The sequence below is a fragment of the Mesoplodon mirus genome (genome assembly GCF_964341445.2).
Source record: "Mesoplodon mirus genome assembly, chromosome: 5".
NCBI lineage: Eukaryota > Metazoa > Chordata > Mammalia > Artiodactyla > Ziphiidae > Mesoplodon > Mesoplodon mirus.
The window spans coordinates 121,042,782-121,069,401 of record NC_138980.1 but is presented as its reverse complement, the minus strand read 5'-3'; the positions used below and the strand labels follow the sequence as shown (position 1 = coordinate 121,069,401).

Below are 26,620 nucleotides of genomic sequence, written 5' to 3'. Positions count from 1 at the left end.
TTTCTAGCTAATAAAAAAAATTATAGTTCCATAAGCCCAGTTTTAGTTGATTTCAGTAGTGATCCCATTTTATATTTAGCCACCTCTTTCCACTGTAGGGCCTGAATAAATGTTTGTGTTGGTCCTGTGTAGGTGCTGTATAGTATGGAACATCTGTTTTCCAGGAACTTAAAATTTGTAATAAAAAACACAGCTAAAACAAACTTGGAAAAAGTTCTACTTAATACTTGATATCTGAATAAATAGTTGTGTTTGTATGATATACAAATCAAGGAATACTCCTTTTCCTTTTTTTTTTTTTTGGTGAGGGTGATACATAAACATGAAGCAGTAAAGTGTATAGTCAGGCTGGCCATAACTGAAAGTTCTTACGGGAGTTCTTAGTCCAGATAGAGTGGGATTAGGGGTTGTTTGCAGCTCTTCTGATCAATTTGGAAAAGATTGAAGGAGAGAATGAATGAGAGAACTTAGGAGTTGTACAGTTAGAGGAGGAGGGTACAATGACCATAGGGTACCAGTTTGAAGAGGGTTGGAGAGGGGAACAGTAATGGTAAGCCTAATAAATTGCTATTACTTGGTGGGAAAAACTGTTCTAAGTAGATTATATGTATTATCTCATTAGTTTACATAATAGCCAAATGAGTTGGTATTATTTTATGCCCATTTTACCAGTGAAGCATATAGAGAGGTGGGGAAACTGGCCCGAAGATCACACACGTAGTAAGGGGACTACTTCAGATAGTTTTGACTGCAAAATTCACTCTCTTAACTATGATACTTTACTGAAATGTTGATATTATCTGCTATCATACAGGAGTTCTAAAGAAACTTCACTCATATAAGATGATTTGAAACATAGAACCTGAAGGAAGAAATGTTCTTTACATTCCTCCAAGTAAAGTTTCTATCAGACTGCCTGTTTTGTTTATGGTTGTGTCTCCATTACCTAGCCCAATGCCAGGTAGTGGTACTTGAAAAATACTTGCTATAGGTAAATAATTTTGAAGCAGAAAGTAAGATTATGGATATGAGTCGGAGATCCTTAAGGTGACTTAGAAATTACTGAATTAGGTTAACAAAAGGAGTAAGAAAAGTGCTGAAGAAAAATAGTTCAATAAGAATGAAGTTATAATAATCCAGGTTAAAAATGACCAGGACCTGAATGTAAGTCTAGGCAACAAAGATAAAAAGGAAGGAGCTTTCATTTATATAAAGATGAGGGAAGATTTAAGACTGTATGAGACATGGGACATAGAGAATATAAAGGTTATTCTAGAGTTAAGATTTTTTAAGATGTTGCAATGATAATAGCTAGTGTTTCGTGAATGTTTACCTAGTGTCCTGCAGTATGCCGAGTGAATCCCATGTATTATCTCATTTAATCCTCACAATAACCCCCTTTCAAACTTCAGGAAGTTGTGAACTTGAAACTTGCCCATAACGATACAGTTAGATAGCCAGAGAACTGAGATTCAAATTCAGGTGACTCTAAAACCACTTTCTTAGTTGTTAGACTGTATTAGCATCGTCTGTTGTGTCATGTAAATTAGATATTGGGGAAAGTTCATAAAAGAAAGATATTTTTCTGCCATGTAGAGTTTAGGATTAGAGCATCTAGAGAAATACTTTGAAAATCATCTGCTTTGTTGGACTGAAACAAAATGGTAGATGTGCGGGTTTGTATGTTATTTTAGTATTAGCAGAAACTAGCTTGCTGTGCCAAATGAATCTGGCTAAGAGGTTTTGAACTTTTGGACGCACTTGTTATGATGCTACATGATTTAGGTGACATCTTCACCTACTGTTTCATCATATAGTGCATTGTTGTTTCATACCAGATATTTTCAGAAATTTGACTGTAGGGAGCATAGCCAAGAGTGTAGTCATGGTAATGAACTAGGTGCTGTGCAGAAGAATTCTGGCAGCCATCAGAAGCATTTGTAAGGATGTTTTCTGAACTTTGAGATACTATTAAAAAACTCCCTTTACTTGAAGACAAAGAATCAAGTGCCTGTGAAAGGATGCTTGAGTACATGGTATGAATGGTGCAGAAATTTTATATGGCCATTTAAAAATGACCATTAAAAAGATTTTCTTACCTATTTCACTCGCAGCTTTCTCCTTAAACCTTGCTGCTGAAAATTCTTAAAATGAAGCCAGGTTTCTAGAAATGTACCTAGGAACGAGGAACTGACAAAATAGGAAAAAAAAGATCAGGTGGTTTGGGAGTCTAGAAAAACATATAGTCAGAATTTAATCACTTTGTAATTTAGCAAAAAAACAAAAAAGAAAATTTTAAATTCTAAATATCTTACAGACTCATAGATACTGGAGATTCTAGGAACCTTAAAAGGTATCTGTTTTATAATTCTCTTTATTTTCTGGATGCCCAATCACATGTCATTACTGCTAGTTTGTTGAATTAAAAATACATACCTATATACTTAAATACATACATTTTTTTGAAAAAGGAAATACAAAGGACAATTTTTCTATCTCCTTTCTTACTATTTTTTCCTCATTTTATTTCATCAATAAATCATTGAGTGCCTACTCTATACCAAGCTATTTTCTATGCACTGGGGATATAGCAGTTAACAAAACTGTCTTTATGGAGCTTATCTTGTAGTATGGAGAGATAGACAGTAAACAAAATGTACAGTATGTTAGATGGTGGTAAGTAGAGAAAAATAAAGCAAAAGCAAGAAAGGATATTCTGGTGTGTGTAGTTGTTGCAGTTTTAATACCTGTATTGCCGTTTAATACCTAGCCTGGTAAGACAGTCTCACTGAAAAGGTGACCTTTGAAATAAAGACGCAATGGAGAGGAAGGTGTGAGTTATGTGTCTATATGGGAGAAGAGCTTTCCAAACAGAAGGAAAAACAACTGCAAAGACCCTGAGGTGGAGGTTTGCCTAACATGTTCAAGGAACAGCAAAGAGGCCAGTGTGACTGGAAGAGAGTGTAGAAGTCAGTGATGTCTGAGAGTTAAGGAAGTCCATGTCATGCAGGGTCTTGTGGTTAATTTTGATGACTTTGGCTTTTCCTCTGGGTAAAACGGGAAACCAGTGGAGGGGTTTCAGTAGAGAAATTGCATGATCTGATTTAGTTTATAACATGCTCATCCTGGTTGGTGGATAAGAATAGACTGAAGGGGGAGCCGAAGGCAGAAGCAAGGAGACTGTTTAGAAAGGTATTGTAGTAATCTAAGAGAAGTTATGTAGCTTGGGTAGAGGTGGTTGCAGTGAAAGTGGATGAGAAGTGGTCAGATTCCACTTACATTTTGATTTGCCACAGATTAGATGTGACCTAAGAGAAAGCGAGGAGCCAAGAATGGCTTCTAAGATTTTGGCCTGAGCAACTGAAAGGGTGGAGTTGCCATTAGGTGTGATGCAGAAGACAAGGGAGGAACATTACTGATTTTGAACATTTTAAGGTTGAGATACCCACAAAATATTCAAGTAGAGATACTGAGTAGAGAGTTGGATATACAACTCTAGAGTTCAGGAGCGAGGTCACAGTTAGAGCTTTATATTTGGGAGTTGTCAGCAGGTAGATGGCATTTAATGCTAGGAAACTTTTTGAGAAAACCAAGGGAATATAGATAGAAAAGGTTTAGTCCAAAGACTAAACCCTTAGATACTCCAGTGTTAAGAGGGTTACAGGAAATACAGAAGATACAAGAGTGTTTTAAATGACAGTGAAGAGAGAAAGACAAATTCAGAATGTAGATATTCTGTGAAACAACTGGCCTAGTCTCTCAAAAAGTCAATACCTTAAAAAAAAAAAAAAAGGTGGAGGGAACATTTCCAGATTAAAGAGATGGAACAATCAAATACGATGGATGAACGTGGATTACAATCGGATTGTAGAGAGGGTGGAAAAAGTACAAAAGGCATTTGAGTTGACGTTAACTTCTTGATGCTGTTGGTGTTACAAAGGAGAATAGCCGTATTCTTGGATATATGCCAAAGGATAAAGAAATGAAGTTTCACTCTTGTCTACAGCGTAACAAAAGGGTCAGTTCAAAACATACACACACACACACACACACAAGCAAATGTGGCAAAATATTAACCACTGTTGCACTGCTTTTAAGTTTTATGCTTTTCATTTTTTCCCTTTGAAAAATGTCACAATACAGAGATGAAATAAAAATAGATTAGGTGTGAGAAGGAACTAATATATAGTAATCAAAAAAGGAAGAATCATTGAGAAAGGAGGAAAGCCAATAGAATGTGGTGTCTTGGAATCCAAGGGGGGAAAACGTTTTGAGGAGGAGGGAGTGATTATGTGCGTCACATTTTTTGATAGATCAAGTACAAGATGAGAACTAAAAGCTGACCATTGAAGCATCTGTCCATGTGGAGGCTACTGGACCCTTGACAGGAGCAGTTTCTGTGGAATAATGTGGATAAAGAGCGTCATTGGGGCCTTTCTCACCTTCTGAGATGGCCCATACTCTGTGGAGTGTGTTTCTCCCAAGACCAGTCTCGCCTTCTGAGATGGCCCACACTCTCTCTGTGCAGTGTGTTTCTCTCTAAATAAATACACTTCTTACCTATCAAAAAAAAGTGTCATTGGTGTGAGCTAAAGAGAGAAAAGGAGGGAAAGATTTAGGTAGTGTAGCTAACTCTCTAGGGGAATTTACGTACTTGTAAAGGGAGCAGAAAAAGTGGAGTAGAAATTGGAGGATTAAACAGGGTTGAGATTTTGTTTTTAGAAAGGAGAAATGTTGCCATCTTTATGGCAAAATTGGTGATACCAGAAAAATTGTAGTAAATTGTTGAACAGTCTACTTGTTTGAGTAGAGAAGGATTGGAATCTAGAGCACAAGTGGAATAGAAGCGCTGACAATTCATTAATAATAATGAGGAAAAAAAAGAATACATAGATACAGACAAATGCAGGTTGATGTGGTGGGAGCTAGAGGAAACTACCTTTTGATTGTTTCAGTTTTTTTAGTGAAATGAAGCATGGACATCAGCCGGGAAGGATTGTGAGGGAGTAGATTTGACAAGTGAGGAGAAGGTATGAATTGTCATGTAGAAGAGTAAAGGAGTGAATTAACTATGGAAATATAGTATGATTGGTGGGTAGTAGCATTTAGGATCCTTTTGAGCTAAGTCATCTTGAATTTAAAGTGATCATAAATGGAAAGGTCAATATGGTTGCATTTTTTCTCCAGCGCTCTTTAGCTGCTTGGGAAACGATTGGAGTAAACAAAGATTTAATTATAGTTGTATCAGCCAAGTAAGTTCAGTGCAGCAAGAGCAGGTAAGAGAGTTGAGGGATATGCAAGGGAGTGATTTTAATAATTGACTATGGACAGGACATATTAAATTCAGTCTTGAAAATGGGCACAGTGTTGCCTACAGGACATCTAGGTGGCAGTTTCCAATAGTTACTTGTAAGTTTTGGTGTGGCGCTCAGTAGCTGGAGAAGAAGATTTGGGAAAGAAACATTAGAGTACTGAAGCCCGGATGGGTGCTCTAGCATTTGAAAAAGATTGAAAAAGACAAAGTCCTGATAGACACCAGCATTTAAAGGGTCAGGCAGAAGAGGAGCCAGTCAAAACAAAACAAAACTCTAGGATTAGAGTCAAGCTTTTTCTCTGTTTACAAGATTTGAAATCCCTAACAAAGTGTTTGTTTGTTTGATTGTTTGCTTCCCAGCCCTTAGTAATAGAATAAAAATATACAATTTTTTCACTTACTTTGACTAGTCTCAGCACATATGCAGCCATGTGGTATCAGACACATAATTTTGTCTTTATTAGACTAAAATTTTTCTTTGTAATGTTGTTGAAGTCTGCATTTCCAATTTAATCAATTGTCTCAAAATACTTTCTGTTTGTCACAAAAAGAATGGCTAGAAGAGAATTAATAAATGAGTACCAGCTCATTATCACTACTGAAGAAAAAAAGTGAGCATCTTACCAATATAGTCAGAAATCTGTTTTATATTCAAAAGATTATCACACATTATCAGATCTGTTTTAGATTAAGTCCCATATCTGTTGTTCTAGTCTCTTCTGAAACATCCCTCTTTTATAGATTGTATCTTATTTTATACTTTGATTATTGAGTGACAATGATAGATTTTCACATGGCAAGCAAATTATGGTAGAGAAATATGGTATGATAAAAGGCTTAGTTTAGAACCTGTTTTAAAGAAGGAAATGTGTAGGGAAAATATTTCTAAATTACCATTTGAATTCTACATTTAAATTCACCTCTAAGGTTAAAAGTAGTATATAAGTTATGTATCCTGTTTATGATTTGAAATATTTAATAATTTCAAATATTTGAAAGTTCTTCAAAAATGCAGTAGATTGAATCAGTCCAAATAGTAGTGGTTCAAATATTCTTTTTTAATTCCTCTATGAAGTACTTCAAATGATACAGTCATTTAAATAACTGAATTGTTTGAGTTGATTATAGGTTGAAGATTAAACACTATCTGGTTAGGGATGAAAAAGTGAATATGGATGTGTCACATACGTTTCTGTGATCCAGTTTAGAATCAAATACTGGCATGTAACATAAATTCAGGATTGGATTTAATAGAAGTATAGTGGTGAGGAGAGTTCCTTTGATTTAAGAAAGTAAAAGTTTTAGTTTAACAGCAGGATACAGTATTTCAATATTTTAAACTTGTCTGAGAGAAAAAAATCAGTCCACTCCCTTTTAACATAATATTTCCTATTTTAATTCTACTGCAGATTCCACTGTCCTATAAGTTGAAATTAGAAACAAGTAGTCTCAGGAAAAAGTTCATTTTATTAGTGAAATTTGTCTTATGCCGTATAAAGTGAAGTAGCACAAAGTGTAATTCTACTGTAATTTTGTGTGGGTCAGCAATGTGGTTATATGACTCTCCCCTTTACATTGTTATTTTTAAGAAAATTTTGGTAACACACTTGGACCAGTAGAGCAGTGTACTTCTTTTCTGTTTGGAGTCCAAACTAACAGAGCTGCTGTACGTGAAGGATCTAAAACATCTTACTGTAACCAATCCTAAGTATTTCTTTTTGACAACCCACTTATTTTTAAAAAACATAAATTCTGATATATATTTTTAAAGAACTTAAAGCTGTCTTTGCAAACTATTTCTAAACTGTATTCTTGGTAAGAAAAAATAGAAAATCATACTTTGAGGATTCTTTTCAGTTATCAGACTTCACAAGATGCAATATTTTCTTGCATGTTTAACATAGAAATTGGTCAGTTTTCCAGAAACAAATGCCATACTGGACCCACGATTATATCCTTATGGATTCTCTAATAAATAGAGGCAGAGTAGGACGAGTGTTGCATTTGGAATGTCCCAAACCGTGGTCTTTCTCCTACTGAAATGATGGAGAAAGCTAAATACAACTGCAAAAAAAGATGTCAGCTATACCCCAAACTCATTTTTCTGTTGCATACAAGCTGAGTGGTCATGTGTTTTTAAAATGTCTTTGAAAACAAGGAAAATTGTACTTGTATAAAATTATTATAATTTGAACTTGTACAAAATTATTATAAATTTAAAAGAACAGTGTAAGGTTAGGATATACTAAAGACTGGACAGTTTACCTTCAAGCATGCTGATAAAATTGTTTTACTTGAATAAAACTTCACTGTTAACATCTACATCTGATATACAGCAATAACGGTATGTTTTCATAGAGTATTATTTTTTTTCTTAAAACAGCATCTTGCTTCTACTGGAAAATTAAAAAATTTTCTACCATAAATCGTATCAGTAGAGGTGCACCTGAACAGAAATTATTTAATAATGCCAGAAAACAACACAAGAAGATTACCTCTCTCTTACCGAATAAAAAATCCTTACTGGGGTGTTAACAAGGAACATAGTTTTTTTGCTTACTTACACTTTATTTTTCATATTACTTCATTTATTCAAAAAATATGTATTGAATACCTAGTTTATACTAAGCAACTAGGTGAAGAGTAAAAAAAAAAATACACAAATAGCTCAGCATCTTGGAGCTTTCATTCTATTTAGGGGAGACACACAATAACATAATAAATAAGCAAATTGTTAGAATGTAAGTGCTGTGGAGACAAACGAAGTAGAGAAGGGGAAATGGGGATCGAGGTACAGAGGGTTGAAGCAAATTCCAGTTCTATGAGAAGGTCAGAGTAGGCTTAACTACTGATATAATAAAAATAATAAAAGGGAAGTTAAGAAAATAGTTAACATGATTAATGTTTTTCTTTTGATAGCTGGAACAGTCAAATGATTTCAGTTCGTGAAGCCAAAGCCATTCCCAGGCCTGATGGTATTGAGTGGAAAAATAAATACATCTGTGTAGAAGGTAGCTTTCCCACAACTACTCTCTATTTCCTATCCAACTATCATCATAGTACTGAGAGAATTACTTGAATACTTTCAGCTTATATTTCATCTAAAAGTAGTACATTTATGTTCTGAAGTGGTTTATAAGTCTTTTAATTGTAAGATTTTAATTAAAAAAATAATTTAAAATTCTTTAGTTGTAAGAAATAATAAACACGAATTTAGGTGTTGAATCTTTCCAGCCAGTAAGATTTGAGCAGTCTTCACACACCTCTCATGCTTGTAGTTGGTTGAAATTTAGTTTCATGACTTACAGGTAGAAGAAAATGATTCTTTGAAATAAAATTAGTTCTTTTATACTTAAATATTGATAATGAATACAAGCTAGATTTTTATGAATATAAAATTGATTTTCCTTTAAAAATTAAATGGTCTGCAGATAGTCTGTTCTCTAAAATTAATTTACATGTAGTTTAGTATTTCTTTAAGTCAGTGGAAACTGACTTCAAGAGGCAATATTGTTCTCACAGATGCCAAGTGGATGACTTTTGTAAATCTTGAGGTAACATAAAGGGTTGAGATTTGGCATTTGCAGGAAAACATCAAATTTAGAGTATTTTAATTTTGAATTATAATGCAACATCTTAAGAGTTTATAAATGTGAAATTGAATCTCCTGCTTTGGTGTTTTCATTTGCTAAATTGCACAGTGTGTGTATGTTATTTTAGTTACTTGGTTCTTTTGAATATTAAATACAGTTGTAAAGTGCTACGCACTGTGTGATCTGATAGTTTGGCATATGGCGTTATTTTATTTTGAAAAGTACTGTGACAATAAACTTTTTTGAAATAGCCTTTCTGAGCAATAAAAAAAATAAACAAAAGGAGTTTTTAAAATTACGGGCCTGATTAGATTATATGACAAATCTAAAGTTAATATCTCCATCAGATTTCCTGTTCTTTCACACCTTTTTTGAGGTCTTTCCCCTCATTCTAGCAACTTCATTCTCTTTCTCTCTAGTCTCTCTCTTTCAGCTTTACAGCATACATAGGTCTTCTCATCCTTGAAAAATACTCTTGACTTGATCCTACTGGCTTTTCTGAGTACTTTTTTTTCTCTTTTTTATGCCCAAATTCTTCAACTCTAGTAATTTTAACCTACTGCTGGCATTATTTCAGCCCCCATCTCACTCCTAATGCCTTTAGTTCTCCTTCTTTTCTCACTATTATCTTCAGTTTCCTCGTTCTCTTATATAGAATCAGTTTCTTTGTCTCTATATATGAACTCTTCTCTCTTATTTTGTGGGTGAAGGGTGAGTGGGGTGAGGGTAAAGACATGGAAAGTAGTAAGACACACACATAAAATCTCTTCTTTTGTTCTCTTCCTGTCTTGTCCACTTTTTTCTCTATCCTGTTTTTCTGTGTTTCACTGCCAAATTTCTAATACAAGTTACCGTTCTCATTGCATTTTTTTAAAGCCATTTAGTCACACCATAATTCTCTGCACTGTCTTCCATCCTCCCTGGTATTAAACCTCTACTTTCAAAGGCGTTGACCTTTCTCCTACTAGACAAATCAGTGGGTTTTAAAAATTATTTTATTATTTATTTATTTTTGGCTGCATTGGGTCTTCATTGCAGTGCGCGGGCTTTCTCTAGTTGTGACGAGCGGGGGCTACTCTTCATTGCAGTGCATGGGCTTCTCATTGCGGTGGCTTCTCTTGCTGCAGAGCACAGGCTCTACGTGCACGGGCTTCAGTAGTTGTGGCTCGCAGGCTCTAGAGCACAGGCTCAGTAGTTGTGGCGCACAGGCCTAGCTGCTCTGTGGCATATGGGATCTTCCCAGACCAGGGCTCGAACCTGTGTCCCCTGCATTGGCAGGCGGATTCTTAACCACTGCGCCACCAGGGAGGTACCTCACAGTAGGTTCTTGACTCTATGATTCTTCAGAAATCTTACCTATTTTTATGGTTTAGACTTAATATACCTATGCTGTTTACTTCATTTTTAGACATCTCACTGAATTTTATCTATCTTGTTAGACAGCTCATAGCTATTATAAAACTATTTATTATACACATAAATCTAACGTTAGGCTAAACCACATGCAATTGCTACTGTGTAGGTCAGAAACTGTCAAATATTGGCAATTTCATATAATTCAACCAAATAAAAAACTGAAGTTCTCATTTTAATAATTTCTTGTTTATATGTGCATTTAACGTTGTAGAACCTTTTGATGGAACAAATACAGCCAGAGCTGTGCATGAAAAGCAGAAGTTTGACATGATCAAGGATCAATTTTTAAAGGTAAACAATGCATCAGATTAAACTCTAGAAACATTAGTGCAATAGTGTGCTTTGAAAATTAAAAAAACATATAGGTAATAGGAAAGAACAGCTCTGGTTCCTATGTTGTGAAGCAATTAATGTGGCACAATGGGGAATTTATTACTTGAATTTAGAAATACTCCTTCAGAGAGATCTGACTCCGCTTTTACTCACATGGCTTTCACTTTGTGGAAATAAGCATTTTCACAGTGAGCTTATTAAGCTCTCAAAATGAATGAATAAAACCTAAAGGACTCCTTTCCCTCCTTAATATATTAGGGAACTTGTAGCCTTAGAAGAAAACCATGTCTGTTCCATATTTTTCTTCTATATACCCCACTGTAACAAGGAACTAGAGCTCCATTTTATCTTTGTTTATATTCTGAGAAGTTAAACAAAATGTATGTGTTTGTGTGCACACACATTTTGTATATATAAAGTCATATATATGTAAACTGTAGTTTATTCCTTAGCTCTCTAGTCCACAGTATGAATTTTTTTTTTTTTTTTTTTTTTTTTTTGCGTTACGTGGGCCTCTCACTGTTGTGGCCTCTCCCATTGCGGAGCACAGGCTCCGGACGCGCAGGTTCAGCGGCCATGGCTCACAGGCCTAGCCGCTCCGCGGCATGTGGGATCCTCCCGGACCAGGGCATGAATCCGTGTTCCCTGCATCGGCAGGTGGACTCTCAACCACTGCGTCACCAGGGAAGCCCCACAGTATGAAGTTTTTCATCAGTGATTTTGCTAGGTTTGATTCCTAGCTTCAAGTTATTCAACAATACAGAGTAGAAACACATTGATAGAAATATGTATAGTAATATTATGAGACATATAGGAGAGAATACTAAATAGAATAAAAAGATCAAGGAACTTGTGAAGATCATTTTAGAGGCATATTTTTTCATTACCGAGATGTCGAAGTAGACTTTATTTTGATGATTATTAAAAATGCAAGTGTATCATGTTACAGGCTGTCCTTCAAATTATGCCCTCTCAGTTTGTCAACCAGAATAGAAAATTTAAAATGAAATGGAATTCTGCAGGGCAAAACAAGTATCCAAGAGGGAATGTTTTTCTCTATCAGATTAAATTGAGAACTCAAAAATAGCATTTCTGCATTGCTGTTCTTACTGATGGGTGAGCTTTCATTTATGATTGTTTAGCTATAAAACCAATACTTTTAGTCAGTTGAACAACTGAAGTGAGAACAAACTGCAAAGATCTGCAGCCAGATTTTTTGGTAGTGGGCCAGATTTTTAGCTTATGAACGAGAATTTCAGTTTCTTTTTTCTCTTCTTAAAAATTCTTTTCACTCTTCTTTTCTAGATGTATTGTATAAGGTGCTTTATTATAGATTTACTCTCTTCTTCATAAATACAGTTTTTAATTGAAAGGGCTTTCTAGATACAATAGTCAATCAAATAATTGAAGTAATCTTTCCTTACCCTCTCAAACCCAAAGGTTTTGTATTAATTACTTTGCTGTTTTAAATGACATTATCTAAATCGGTGAATAAATGTTAATATTGTCAGTTGCATCTTTTTGTACCACCTATGTGCTCATTTCTTTATTAATGAATTGGAACTACACAGGTGTAAAGTTTTTAAATAACATCTTTCTGATGACAGAAACAATACTTTTACTGTGTTAAAAACTTGGGAGATAACAACACAGACACAAAAAAGTCACCCCAAATTTTACTGCCTTGAGAAATCACTGTTAACATTCTAGTAACTCTTCTTTCAGTCTTTTGTTCCACATATATTTTAGGTTTTACGAATGATTTTTCTTTCTCTTCCAGTCATGGCACAGATTGAAAAACAAACGAGATTTGAACAGTATACTACCGTTAAGAACTGCTGTCCTGAAAAGATAACTGGCCTCTATTTCTTAATAAAGAACAGTAGTAACATCATAATGCATTTTGTTTACCTTCATCATGGTTTCTTTTTAATTGTTCTTCATGTTTTCATGTTTTATTCTTAAGAGGACATACTTATATATGCATATTTTATTATGACATTTCCTAATAAAACCCTTTGATTTAAAGATGTATTTTTGAAAATGTTTACATTGATGATTAGTAATATTATGGCATGAATTTTCAGGAGATCAAATAAAATATTTTTTTGAGAATTATCAAATAAAAGTTTTTTGCTATAACTGTAATTAATTGTACCACATGCTAATACTGAAGAGATGTGTGGACTGTTTTGGAAAGGGTCTGATTTATACATGCTTCAAGTATCACCTTCAGTAGATGGTTTGTTGCCTGAGTCTGTTCTAGTGAAGTGAAGATTCGAGTCAGTTATTCAGTTACTTGAAGCAAAATGAAATCTTTTATTTCAGTGAAATCACTGCAGAGGCATGAAATACTGGACAATTGCCTTAAGTCTTCACTTGGCTCATCAGGATAGACTGAGGCTTTGTGTCGATATTAGCATTTCATTAGTACCTCACATGCTTTTGGTGTACTCGTGATTGCTTTAAATTTTGTGTTGAAACAACTACATTTTGCACTGTAGTAATATGAGCACTAACTCTGTATTGTACAGCAGTTAGGGAATTGTTATGAAGAATCAGTTCAGTGTAGACATTTTGAAAAGATTAAGCCCTCTGTGCTTTATGATAGCTTAGTGCAATTTGCACTTTTGCTTTACTTCCTGTTTTCCTGCTTTTATTTTTCCTGTGACATGAAGCAACAGAAACTGAAAGATCAAAGTTGAGATTATATCCTATTGATAGTATCAGAGTTTTTTCTGTGTATAATTATAGGACTGTAATCTAAACTGGAATTTTTAGGCAGTAAGCCACTATTAAATGTTCTAGATAAGACATTATTATAAATAAAAGCTTAATGTTTGTAAAGATATCTTTTCCACAAGAAGAAATAGTGGTGGCTGCTAAAAAAGCTACAGTGTTTATTAAGGTTGTTTTTGGTTTATGTAAATATTTGTAAATTGGTCAGTGCCTGTAAATTTAAATATAAATAATCTTAAAAACAGTTTTAACTTTTTCAAAAGGACTGTGTACAACTTCTTTTAGACCTGCTGTAGCACAGTTTGTACCTCTAATGTATTTGGTTTTTTTGCAGACCAATTCAAATGCTAACAAGACTTTTGCTTTTTGACTCATAAAAGGTGCATATTTTCATTTTTTTCTTTAAGTTTAAATTTTTGTATGATCAAATGGAATAAAGTTTATATATGGAAATTGTCGATGTGTTTTTTGCTTTTTTTTTTTTTCTTCTTTCTTCTGTGAAAGTCTTTACTTCTGAGATGAGATTGAGGCTGTAGTTATCATCTGGAGCTGAACTGAATCCGGTTATTGTGTGTAATTATTTAGATTATGCAGAGAATCTTGGAATCAAGTTCATTCTTTAAGCCAACTAGCCACATCAACACCCTATTTCTCTGGCATTATTAGGAATGAAGCTTTCCACACAGGTGAATTTTTCAGTTTACTGATGATTAATGCTTTTGAAGCAATTAAGCTTTATATACTAGTTCTTTTTCTTGGAAATTTCCCTAAAATGTATTTTACACTGTGCAACTCTTCTTTATCAGAATGTGTTGAGTATAATTAATATTCTAGTAATGACTCCAGGTAATAATTATAAACAATAAATAATAGTCATAGTACTCCATAGTAATACTGTGTAGCTGTCAGACATGGGTAAGTGTCTGGGGCATTCTACCTCTACAGTATTATGACATTTCCTAATAAAGCCCCAGAATTTACCATGGACTCCTTCATGTCACTGTTTTCTCAGCTTTCAGTGACCACCAGGCCCCCTATCTCACTGCTGCTGCTTTTCAGCCGTACAGCTATAACAGATAGATCAAGAAGTTAATAAATTTACACCCAGTTGTAAATTAATAGACTGAAACCTAAGATTATGCACTTTGTGACTGCTAAATATGTCAGATAAGTGGTCTGTCAATATATGAGAGAATTTTTTTTTTTTTTAATTGTGGTACGCGGGCCTCTCACTGTTGTGGCCTCTCCCGTTGCGGAGCACAGGCTCCGGATGCGCAGGCTCAGTGGCCATGGCTCACAGGCCCAGCCGCTCCACGGCACGTGGGATCCTCCTGGTCCGGGGCGTGAACCTGCATTCCCTGCATTGGCAGGCGGAGTCTCAACCACTGCGCCACCAGGGAAGCCCACCTGTAGTTTTGATTAGTGTTTAGTAGATCTCACAGCTGATTCCTTTTTGTCCTAATGAGCAGACACTTGGGATTACTAATGCAAAAGCCTACCTGCTGTAAGAGAATGCATACTGCTGATGTTAAACCTGGTTTAGTGAACCCTGGAAGGCTGGACTCTTGCTGTCTTCCCTCTCATGCCCCCTAGCTGATGCTTCTGTACTGTACCTCAACTACCTGCAGTACTTTGCCCACAGACCTAATGCACACATATGAGCTAGGGATAACTGTAACTGGGGAATACTACCTAATTTACATTTATCATATTTAACAACTCTGTGAATAGAATTTGCTGTAATTAAAAATCAGTGTTAGCTCTTCTAGCCATAAAATCATTCTTATGAAGAAAAAGATCTTTATGTATTGTGAAGATATCTCTACCTGTTGTACATAGCAGGCCTGTTCAGTGCAGGGACCATTCATTAAGCACCTACTATGTGCTAAGTACTTTGCTAAGCTGCTGCGCTTGTAAGAGATGGGGATAGTGGGACAAAGATAAACTTACAGTCTACTGGGGAAAGAGACACAAACATAATTTGAATATAGGATAATGTGGGAACCTAAAACAGTGGTAATGAGCTTAAGCTGGGGATTTCAGAGAAAGGTGTGATCTTGAATGATGAGTACCTAGGTAAATAAAGACGGGAAGAACGTTTCAGGTGGAAGGAATTGTGTACATAAAGGCACAGTGGTGTGACTTGATAAATGTTAGAACTCCTGACTTCCAAAGATAAGACCAGACAGCTAAGATGTGGGTTGTTAGCATTTATCTTCCCAAGGACCTTGTGCTTTAGTCCTAGAACAGTGGGAAGCCATTGAGGGCTCTTAAACATGGGCATGGCATGATCTGGGACTTTGGGTTGAATTTCAGACAAAACAGACTTTGGTCAGTGTAGGGGAGATTATTCCTCGTCAAAGTTTTAAGATTTGTGGAGATAAAAGTTTCCTGGCTGAATAATCCAGGGGTCACTGAGGAAGAGAATACACAATATTGATTTGCAAATATAAAAGGAGCCAATACTGAACAATGGTTCAAAACTGGGCTTTTGAAATGGGCAGACTTTGTTTCCCATTGGGTCACTTTACTAGCAAAAGGAGACCTTGAGCAAGCTAGGTACCCAAGCTCTTCTGAGCCTGTTTTCTCATTTATAAAACCAGCATCTTAGTTAAACCTACCACAGCAGAGTTGTGAGGGGAAAATTACGAGTGCCTGAACTAGTAGTCAGTGTTCTGCTCTGTAAAAGGGAGTAGTTACTTGGTTGGGATAAGGGCCCATCGAGTAGCTCAGCTCTCCTCCAAACCTGAAGCCTACCAAAACCCACTCTAGAGGGAAGAGAAGCAGGGGGGCTGTGTGCCTTTCCTCCTCCCAACTCCCGGGTGCAGCGGGAGCCTGCGCCCCTCGGAGTGGTGCTCTCCAGTTGCCCAAAGGGCCCGCCAGGGACCCGCCTAAATTGGGGCGGGGAGGCCTGGGGGGAAGTTAGACGCGCGGGGAAGAGGAGACGCCGAGCCCGGGCCCCAGAAGCTCGGTGGTGAAACTTTCTGACGCCTTCTATTTAAAGTCGCGGGTATCACCCGCCCCCGGGACGGAACCCGAGCCGTCCCGCCGGGACAGGTCAGGGCCGGACCGGGCCGGAGGCGCCGTCAGAGGGAGAACACCAGGCGCTGCGCGGGCGGTTCCGGCTCCAGCTCCGGCCCGGGAGAGGCGCGATGGCTAGCAGCGAGAGCAGCCACGCCGCGGACAGCGCCCTGGGCTCCGACGCGGACGAGGAGGTGACCCTGGGGCCAGACACTGAGGAGGAGTCGGGGGGCGAGGAGGACGAGACGGCCGCGGAGTCGGAGTCGGAGCCGGAACCGGAGCCGGACGCCAGGTAGCGTGGGCCCCTCGCTCCGGGCCCGCAGCCAGACGCGCGCCGCCCGGGCCGGGAGGGCGGCAGCGGGGCTGGGCGGGTGCTGCGCGGGGGTGGGGACGCCGCACCCTTCCTTTCCCTCTTTTTAAGCGCTGGGTTCATTTCCCTCGAGCTAAGCACTTTCTCTCTGGGGGCGCTGCCTTGTGAAGAACTTGAAGGTGAAGGTGCTTTCTGTCAGCTGGAGTGACAGGCCCGGCTGGAGCAGCAAAGTTTATCCCTCCCCATCCCCCCTTCTGTCCTCATTACCACCCCCTCCCCCCAGCCGGCTCCTTGTGACTTGCTGCTGCTCTTGTTTATTCCTGGGGATTTACTTCGGGTCCTGCCGAACTGCAGATTTGCGCAGAAATGCTTATATTTGGCCCAAAGCCTAGGAACAATCTTGAAAGCCTGAGATAGAGGAGAAGAGGGTATGGGGTGGGGTGGAGGCCGAGAAGCCGCTCTGGAAACTTCAGAGGACTGAAAGTCTCCTGGATGCCCAGCACTGGCCTAGGTTGCTAGAAGAGGACTTCATTTTGATACAAACGCCCATACATTCTTTGGAGAAAAGAAGCATGAATTTCAGTCACCCCTGTTATTAAAATAATGCTTTTTTTTTCCTTTGGTCTCAAACATCAACATTACATGTGGACAATTAGGTAATAACTATACACAAATGTGGGTCTCCCCGCCTCCCTTCTTTCTTGTAGGCCCTAAAATGAGAATAGCAGGAATCATCTCCTCTCGATTTGGATTTGTTTTTACCTTTCCTTGTTCTCTTTGAGTATGGGGATGGGGGTAGGGTGTTTGTTTTTAGTTTTAGGTTTTTTGTTTGTTTTTCGGTTTGTGAGTCAGTTGTGTCCCTTCCTACATCTATTAATATCAGTAAAAAGGCCTTGTAGGTGACAGATGGTTGTGCAGCACTGCAGAGCGCCCATCTTACCCAAAGTTAAAAGTGCCGCCCAACCAAAGACAGCAGAGCTGAAGCTGAAACAGCCCACAGAGGGGCATTGATTAGGGTGAACTGTCAGTCAGATAAGAAGTCTGGAATATCAGTCACATATTTACCAAGTGGGGAGCAGGCACAGTCACTGCCCTCAAAGACTTTATGGAAGAAGTTAGGAAGCAATATGGGGACCATGAGACAATGTGCTGAATACACGAGAGGGGAGGGAAGGACAGACCATGGTACCGTGGAAGGTCAGAAGAGTGTGTAGATCTGCGGCTGCCTTCGAAAGTAGTGGGCATGACTTAGGCCCCGGAGAATGGGCAAGAATTGCAGAAAGGAGACGCAGAAGAGAAGGCACCTGTGGGAGATGGAACAGGAGTAGGGACCTGTGATTCCTGGGCATTACTGAGAAGGGGAAGTCTGTCAATCCAGCCTTTTCCCTTAATGGCATCCAGGATCCTCATATCCTTTTGCCCAAGCAAAATTTGCACCCCTGCCACCCAAGAATCTGAAAACTCGTTTACTCTAAAATGTGAGCAGCTGACAGAGATTCAAAGTACCACTCTGGGGTTGTGTTGCCCTTTGCCAAAGGTCAAGATCTTCAGGTAAAGGCATGATTTATCTGCAGTAAATGTCAGCCTGCTCTGACCACAGATGATAAGGTGGACACCAGGCCAAGCGTCGGAATGTAGAGTGGAGGGAAACATGGGGGAAGAGGTAAACGGTGGTGGTGGAGGCCTTGAAAACCATCCCATTTAAAAAATTTTGGATTTGATGACATGGGTAACAGGAAATCAGTAAACTTCTGGAGAGGATTTAGGAGAACAGATTGGTGCCATTGAGAAAGGAGACTGACAGGCAGATTGGAAAGTTGTGTTTGGGGAGGGCTCAGAGCAGAGAGAAGGAAGGGAGATATGTAGGGATTGCTCCATGGTGGGGCAAGGGGAAGGGAGGTGGCAGCTGTAGGCTCTTTCAGGAGAGAGGTTTCTGTTGGCAGGAGCTCCTCTGGGAACTGGGAGTTCTTGAATGTCTTCTAACCTCAAAGTGTGATCAGAAACCAAACCATTTTGGTGGGCGTGAGTTTACAAATATGGCCTAAAGTTCTTCTTTCTTCTGAGGCTAGAGGTGAGAGCTTCGACTATTCTCTAATTTATGGGAAGGAAGAATGATGAGACATTCTTCCTCTCAGATCCTCCGTCCAAGTTTTACAGTTAAAGAGGGCTCACTCCGTGCCAGGCTCAGTTCTTGTCTTAAACCCTCCCAGCAGCGCTGTGAGGTAACTGTCCTGTTATACCTGAGGAAACCGAGGCTTTACGTAATTTACTGAGGGTATAAGGCAAGTAAATGTAAGAACCGAGATGTGAGCCTCGGTCTGTTTACTCCCAGCCACTGCTAGACTTCCACACCTCCCTTCTTTTGGAGGAAAGACCCTTTCTTACTGTAGGGGAAACTTGAAGGGCTCCAACTAACTTATATATGGAAAGGTTATTGGAGGAAAGGGAAAGACCTTTTATTCACTATTCTGAATGGGAGTTTTCCCCTTCTTGAATGGAAAAGTTGTCTCTGTGTTTCCTCAAAGATCAGAACTATTTGCAGAAGTTGAATTACAGACTGATTTTTTTTTAAATTGAGAGGCATGAAAGTAACATGAAAGTAACTGAATGGAAATAGCTTAAGTAATAATAACAGAATGATTGATTAGGGCATCTCTTTTGGTAGTATTAAGCCATTATTAAAATGTTATTTATGAAGATTTCTAACATTATGGGAAGTGCATATATTGTATTTGAAAAAAGTTCATTTTATAATTTAGAATGATCTCACTATAAAATAAAGTATGTATTGGAAAAAGGCTTAAAAGGTTAATAAAGCTTAGCATAATAAAGGTTATAGTAACTTTTATTAACCTTAAGGTTAAAAAAAGGTTAATAGTCATTGTCTCTGAGTGATGGGATAATGGTCGACTAAACTTTTTTCTTTAACTATATTTTTTGGTTTTTCTATAATGAACAGACAGTGCACTTTATTATCAGAAAAAAACTTCACTTTTAAAAACTCAAAAGGTACAAAGCGTCAACTGCTTGTGCATCTTTTTTTTTGGTCTTCCAGCAATAATATGTAGAATTATCTATAGCTACCTTTCTGAATCAAGGAAAAAAATCACCTTTAATTGTAAAGTGCAGGGAAGCTCACCATTATACATGCCAGTATTAATATTAGATTAGAGAACTACCCTTCTGATGTATCATTCAGTGATATGAATATCATTGGCATGAAGAGTCCTGAGTGGCAACCCTGTCTGCCATTCCGTCATGGGCAAATTCCCCATCCTCTCTGAGCTCCATATTTCTCATCTCTAAATCAGGATAATTTTACAGGTTTATAAAAAGGGATAATTAGTGATAATTCCTAATTCATAGGTTGTCATAGGATTAAATAAACTATGTGAATATGTGTAAGAGTGCTTGGCCTTTAGTAGGTTACCGGTAAGTTTTAATTTCTTAACATCCCTTCAGATGAATCATTACTAGCAGCCAAGCTACCTTCTGCCCACCATTCATCAATGAGGGGAGAGTGATGTCTCCATTTTCAGTATGAGAAATGGTCCTATTCCACTTTGGCTTTCCTGTATTCCTTCATCCACTAAACATTCATGGAATGCCTACTAATTGCCAAGGACCATGCTGGGGATACAAACATTACTAAGACTCCATTACTGCCCTCAAGATAGTCACATTCTAGGTGGAGAAACAGAAAAATGTAATTATGTCATTAACTGTTATAAGAGATAGAAGGAAGAAAAGTCTGTATGAAACACCTCAAAGTAGGCAGCAAGTCCTGGGGTCTATCCTGCCTGGAAGGATGGGGGAAGACTTCATCCAGGGCCTTTGGAGCAGGGTCTTCAATCATAACGAAGTGCCCAGAGGGCTCATTGTTTGTGGATGTAAGAAAAAGATTTTCATGTTGCTAAAACTTCATACAAAAGTTGTATGTAAAAAGCATCTCTATAAAACCTGCAGGATTTGAGAGCTGGGAGAGGCTATAGAAACATCTTTTCCCAACCAATCCTTTTACAGATTCAGCAACTGAGTTTCAGGGGACGTTTGTCAAAGTCACACAACTTTTTAGCGGTAGAATTAGGACTAGATCCCGGTGTCTGGACTCCAATCTATGTTCATTTGTTTATTCATTCAACAACTACTTATTGAACTCCTACTCTGTGTCAGGCACTTTCTAGGCACAAAGGATACAGCAGTGAACAAAATGAACCAAGTCCCTGCCCTCCTGGGAGTGGGTTTCCAGGTTGGGGAGACAAATAAACAAACAAATATGTAGTATGTCAGGTGGCAGTCAGTGATATGAGGACAAGTACAGCAGATAAGGGTTATACTGTTTTGGATCAGGTGGTGAAGAAAGCCTCTGTGATGAGGTGACATTTGAGCAGAGACTGAAGGAATGAGTATTGTAGGCAAAGAGGAGAGCTGGTGCAAGGGCACTGAGGCAGGACTGTGTGTGGCTTATTTGAGGAACACAAGGAGGTCAGGTTTCGAGAGCAGAGTAAATAAGGGGAGAGTGATGGGAAACGAGTCTAAGAGGTGGTTGGGTTGCAAATCATGTAGGACTTTGCAGGCCGTGGTAAGGGCTTCCGAATGTATTCAGAGTAAAATAGGAAGTTGGGTGCTGCCTACCATACCACTCAGGGTTAAAAAAAGAAAAGAAAACCATGTGATTTCATTATCCCATTAAATAGTAAGCGCCTATACTCTCATATACTCATTGAACACCTGTTGTGTGCCCAACACTGTACTAAATGTTTCAAGCTTATGGTCTCCTGTATGGAGGAAGATACGTAAATAGACATCCATGATTTTTGTATTTTTCTGACTGTAGTCCAACGAAGCCTGATTCTTTTGGTCTTTCCCACAGATCACTTGGAAATTTTTCAGAATTTTTGTTTTGGATCTTTTCTGTTGGTCAATTTTAATTTCTCTGCTTAAGCGCAGAGGTTTTTGCTGCAACAGTGCCCAGATCTTAAAAATCATGTTCATTTGCAGCTTTGCCAGTGCCTGTGTAAAAAAGGTCTGCCTAAGCTGATAGAATTAAACTTATTAGTGACATTTACGTTTAATCATTGTAAGAAAGAAACCTATTGGAAGGTGAGGGGAGTTTGTAAATGGTTTTTGTTATCAGTATGTTGCACTCTGTTGCCATATGTCTATTTATATGATGTCTCCCACTTCTGTGCTTACCTAGGTGTTTTGACAAGGGTGTTATTTGAGACAGCCCTCTTTTGAGGTCAGTGGAAAAAGCTGAGATGGGAGTGGTGACTGCTTAGGATGCCAGAGACTGAGGGAGGAGAGAAGATAAAGCAGAGGCTCTTGGAGCCAGGAATTGAAGAGCTATTTAAGTGTTGGCTGCATGGGTATTACATGCCCTTGGTGAGACTTTGACTCCATATAGGGGACTACAGCAAGAGTTGGATTTTTTTTCTTTAAAACAGCAAACCTACCGAAATGTGGGACATATTAACTGATAGAATTTTGCCAAAAAAAAAAAGTGCCTTATATTCCCTGGATATTCTGAACCTAGGCTCAAGGACAGCCTTGACTCAATTCGGACAATGTAACCAAATTCCCCTTCCTTCCTACCAAAAGAGAGAATCAGGTATAAGAGACTGGGTGTGGTTTGTACCTGAAATAGTAATCTTTGATGTAGCCCAGTATTATCCAATGTTTCTATTGGATAATAAAATAATTACAATGTGAACCACGTATATAATTTATAATTTTCTAACAGCTACATTAAAAAAGTAAAAAGAAACAGGTGAAATTAATTTTAATAATATGTTTATTTAACTCAATATCCAAAGTATTATCATTTCAACATATGATCAATATAAAAACTATTAGTGGGATATTTTACATTTTTGTGTGCAAAGTCTTTGAAATTTGATGTGTGTTTTACATTTACAGTACATCTCAGTTCTTCTTCCCCACCTCCAGGCTACATTTCAAGTGCTCAGTAGCCACATGTGGCTAGTGGCTACCATATTGGACAATACAGGCCTGATAATACCTAGAAATCCATTAACTTCACTGGAATGCAGAGAAGTGTTCCACTGATAATGAGTTCTATATGCTTGGCCCTATGCAAGGCACCAGAGACATAGGGGTGGTTGGATGGCACAGTTCCTTCTTAAGGAGCTCACAGCCTGGTGAGGGGAAGCAGTTAACTCCAACATAATGTCATAGCACTACACTAAGGATATTAACAAGGGAACAGAGAAAAGAAGTATATTCTTCTTAAAATGAAATTTAGAAAGATTTTGCAGAGGTGATACTCCAGCTGGGCAGAAAGATATTCCAGACACAATATGTGATCAGATATTCTTTAGTTCCTGGTTCCAGCTCTTGTGCTAATTACTGCTCTGTTTAAGCTTTCTTTTTCTCACTCAGAATCACTCAGGATTTCCAGGACTGGGAATATTTGTTGAATTAATAAGAGAATGGCATGAATAACTGAGTGAATGAATGAGCAGGTGAATGTCAAGTCATCCAGATTCCCTTGAGAAGCAAATTTAGTTGGGATGTTGAACCTGTTAGATTAGGTAGAATTTCATTAGTTGCTCACCATTCGTTTTCCAGGGATTGACAATAGCCAGGGACTCTGGAAACACAATAGCTTGGAGGGGACAGTGATAAGTACTGAGGGGTTGTTCAATTAGGATGTCTGTGGTTATCATTCCCACCTTCTGTGACTCATTGGGAAGCCTCCCCTAGACTGACCCTTGAGCCAGGATCATAGATGGACAGATAAGAATAGGCTTTGCATTTTGCCCAGAGAAGAGTCCTCTGTTAAGGCAACTGGAGTGTATTCAGTTCCAAAACTCTACATCCTAGTCTGATAAAGTCCAAGATATGTGGGAGGGTTAATTGATGCTACCAAACTCTAAATGCTCAAAGCCCTCTCATGGAGCCATTACTATGCTTTCTTAGTTTGGGTACACTTCTCTTAAAAAAAAAATCCACAGCTAAACAGAAATTTTCATCACAAATTTCCTCTTATTGGCTGAGTTCACTGGGGCACTTAAAATTGTTGATTTGTAAATAAAATGAATTTCCTCCTGTTATGACTTCATTAAATTAACATTTATTAAGTGGAACATAGGGTGCCGGATGGTGAGCGTGAGCAGCAGTTCAACAAAAGACCACAAGAGAAATTGAACTAGAGAAGTTTACTACTCACAAGTCCTGGAGGAAATGCACGGTGTACCTCAAGGGGCCATACAGGGAGGTCAAGGCAGAGTGAGCACAGGCAAAGGGAGAGGCAAAACCTGGCACACATGCCTTTATTAGGGTCTATGTGTGGAATTCTTGGGGGTTCTTGGGCTAAGGCTGGATCAGTCAATTCAAACCAAAATGCATGGGATTTTGGTAAATTTCACAGGGGTCTTATTAAGGGGCGCACAGGGGAAGACGATGGAAGGTGAGGGAGACTATTGATCACAAAAACTGCTGGGGAAGTCATATCAGGAGCTTACTGTGAGGACTGTCCCCGGGACATGTTCTTGCATGAGGAGGCTGGTGTCAGTTTAAGGTCCCTGCAGGCCACTTGGTCCAACAAAATGAATGCCAGAGCAGCAATGCCACCATGTTGCTTAGCTAAATTCGAGACACCTCCAATTTCAGAAATGTACCTACTAAAAGAAAAGAGGCTCATTCATTCAACAAATATTTGTTGAGGGCCTACTGTGTGCGAAACAAAGTAAATTAAATCTAGAATGAGTGAAGAAAACAGAGTTCCTAATCTTTAGAGTTTAGTCTCTGGAGAGGGCAGGCATTAAACAAATAATCTCACAAGTAATTAGTTGAAGCAAATGCATTGGTAAAATGAATTGGGCCTGGCGAGCAGAGGCAGGGTTCTGCTAGGATCCCGGTCCTTCGAGTCCCAGTCTCTGAGGCCTCCTTGCTCCTTCCTCTGGGAGTTTTCTGTCAGTCTCCCTGTCATCTTGCTAGTAACTTCTCTATCTGCCTACAACAGGAGGTTTCACTGCCCTGTGGTCCAAATAATTGCTGGAAGGCCTGGCTGCTGATGACACTTATCCTAGACAGGACTTTAGCGTCATCTCCCTGACCTGTTTATGCTTCTGATGAGTGAACAGAGACCCAGAGAAGGAAGGGAAACCGACATCAACTCAAGGAATAGCTAGTCTTTTCCAAGCATGGTCACTTGTTAGTTTGGTCTATTTTCACAATAGCTCTATGATATATGCATTGTTTTCATTCCCATTTTATGGAAGAGAAAATGGAGACTTAGCAATCTTGAGTAATTTACCTAATGTCAGATGGCTAGTAAGTTTGCTAGGATTCTAACCCTAGTCTAATGGCAGAGCCAGTCCTGGAACACTCATGAGTTCAGTGCTCATCACCAGATCTAACACACATCTGGTGTTTATTAGCCAATTTCTTTCTTTTTTTGAGCATACATTTACTTTTAAAAAACAATTATTTTGATTTATTTCTGATTTTAAAAGCAAACCATAAAAGCCCCAGACAATCTACATAGTAGCTAATCCTGACCAGCACCTTGGCTATATTAAGTTTCCTAATGTGTAATAGGGAGAGTAGGTCTTATGTTTAAAAATAGATGTTAGAAAAAAAAAATAGATGTTAGGCAATCCTGTGTGCTTGAGTTTTAATAAGGTCAAACATAGCAACACCAAAATAACTTCTCTGCATGCTCTATGGGATCATATGATAAATGTTCAATAGATATTTACTTATAATATCTATAAAATTCAGATCCTCTGTTTAAAAGACAGAATTTGTATGGTTTAGCATGGTACACTCTGAAGTCTTCACATCTAGTATTTTTTTTTTTTTTTAAGAGAGAATGAAGAGAAGAGAGTGAGACAACAGTGTGTCTCTTCTTAGAGCTTTGGAAAGTCCAGTAAAGTCTCTCTTCATCTAGCACCATTTGGGGCATAAACCAGATTACAACGCAAAAACACTTGATAGGATTGAAAAGACCTGGAAAGACCTACCAACTCTGTGACTTGGGGCAAGATAGCCTCTCTGCATGGCTTCCAAGGCCCTACCTGACCTGATTACTTCTCAGCTCATCTCTTACCCTTCCTCTACTACATTCCAGCCACACTGGCTTTTTTCTGAACCTCCTGTGTGCTGTGCTAAGCCTGTCCCTGCATCCAGGTCTTCGCTCTTGCTGTTTTCTCTCCCTGGAACACTTTTTCCCTAAATCCACCCTTCACGTTTCGGTGGAAATGCCACTTTCTTAAAGAGGCTTTCTGCAACCATCCTGCCTAATGGGCTTTCTTCACATCTTTCTCTATCACATTGTTCACTGTTTCACATTCCTCTTCATGACACCTATCACTGTCTGAAATAGTATCTTTTTGTGTATTTATTTATTGCCACCACTAGAGTGGAAGCTGCATGAGGGTGGGGGCCTTGCTTCTCTTCTCTGCTACATCTCCAGCAGCTAGAACACAGTGTCAGGCACACAGTAGGTGCTTAAGAAATGGTTAAGTGTGTAAGTGGTTGGATTGCAACACAAAATGTTTCATTCTAGGATCTCAGGTTTCCTTCTGTCAGATCAATACCACTCTTCAACACCTTGTTCTTAGGTGCCAAAGCAAGGACATGGAGAATGAGAACTGAGAGTGGTCTTTGAATTTGGAAAATGCAAGTCAACAGAGAGAGATTAATGACATTGAAATGTAAATGCCTTTGAGAAGGTTAATAGCTTAAACCTATCAGCATCTGTTTTAGGTCGAATTCCCTTTGGAACAAATCCCTTCAAATATAGGATCTAAGAGACTCTCCTGGGAGAAGAGGGGACCTGGAAGGGGAAATGAGTGCTTAGAAGAGGAGTGAGAGGGCACTAAGGGCAGACTCGCACTATAGCTGCACCCCTATATATGCTGCACA

General features: G+C 38.5%; 2 protein-coding genes across 9 annotated transcripts in view; both read left to right on the top strand.

The window, feature by feature from the left end:
- TENT2 (terminal nucleotidyltransferase 2) overlaps positions 1–13,848 on the top strand; it is a 59,668-nt gene extending 45,820 nt beyond the window's left edge. For all 4 annotated transcript variants that reach the window (XM_082623130.1, XM_082623129.1, XM_082623131.1 and 1 more), the window contains 3 exons: positions 8,234–8,325; positions 10,535–10,614; positions 12,437–13,848. In XM_082623130.1, the coding sequence (XP_082479256.1) occupies positions 8,234–8,325; positions 10,535–10,614; positions 12,437–12,511 (247 nt within the window). In that variant the 3' untranslated portion in view covers positions 12,512–13,848. The remainder of the gene's footprint in view (positions 1–8,233; positions 8,326–10,534; positions 10,615–12,436) is intronic.
- Positions 13,849–16,354: 2,506 nt separating this feature from the next.
- The window catches only part of CMYA5 (cardiomyopathy associated 5), a 327,862-nt gene continuing 317,596 nt past the window's right edge, over positions 16,355–26,620 (top strand). For all 5 annotated transcript variants that reach the window (XR_014294109.1, XR_014294110.1, XR_014294111.1 and 2 more), the window contains exon 1: positions 16,355–16,708. Coding sequence is in view for 2 of the 5 variants with exons in the window: in XM_082621622.1 (XP_082477748.1) it covers positions 16,548–16,708 (161 nt within the window). In the remaining 3 variants the exon portion in view is untranslated. The remainder of the gene's footprint in view (positions 16,709–26,620) is intronic.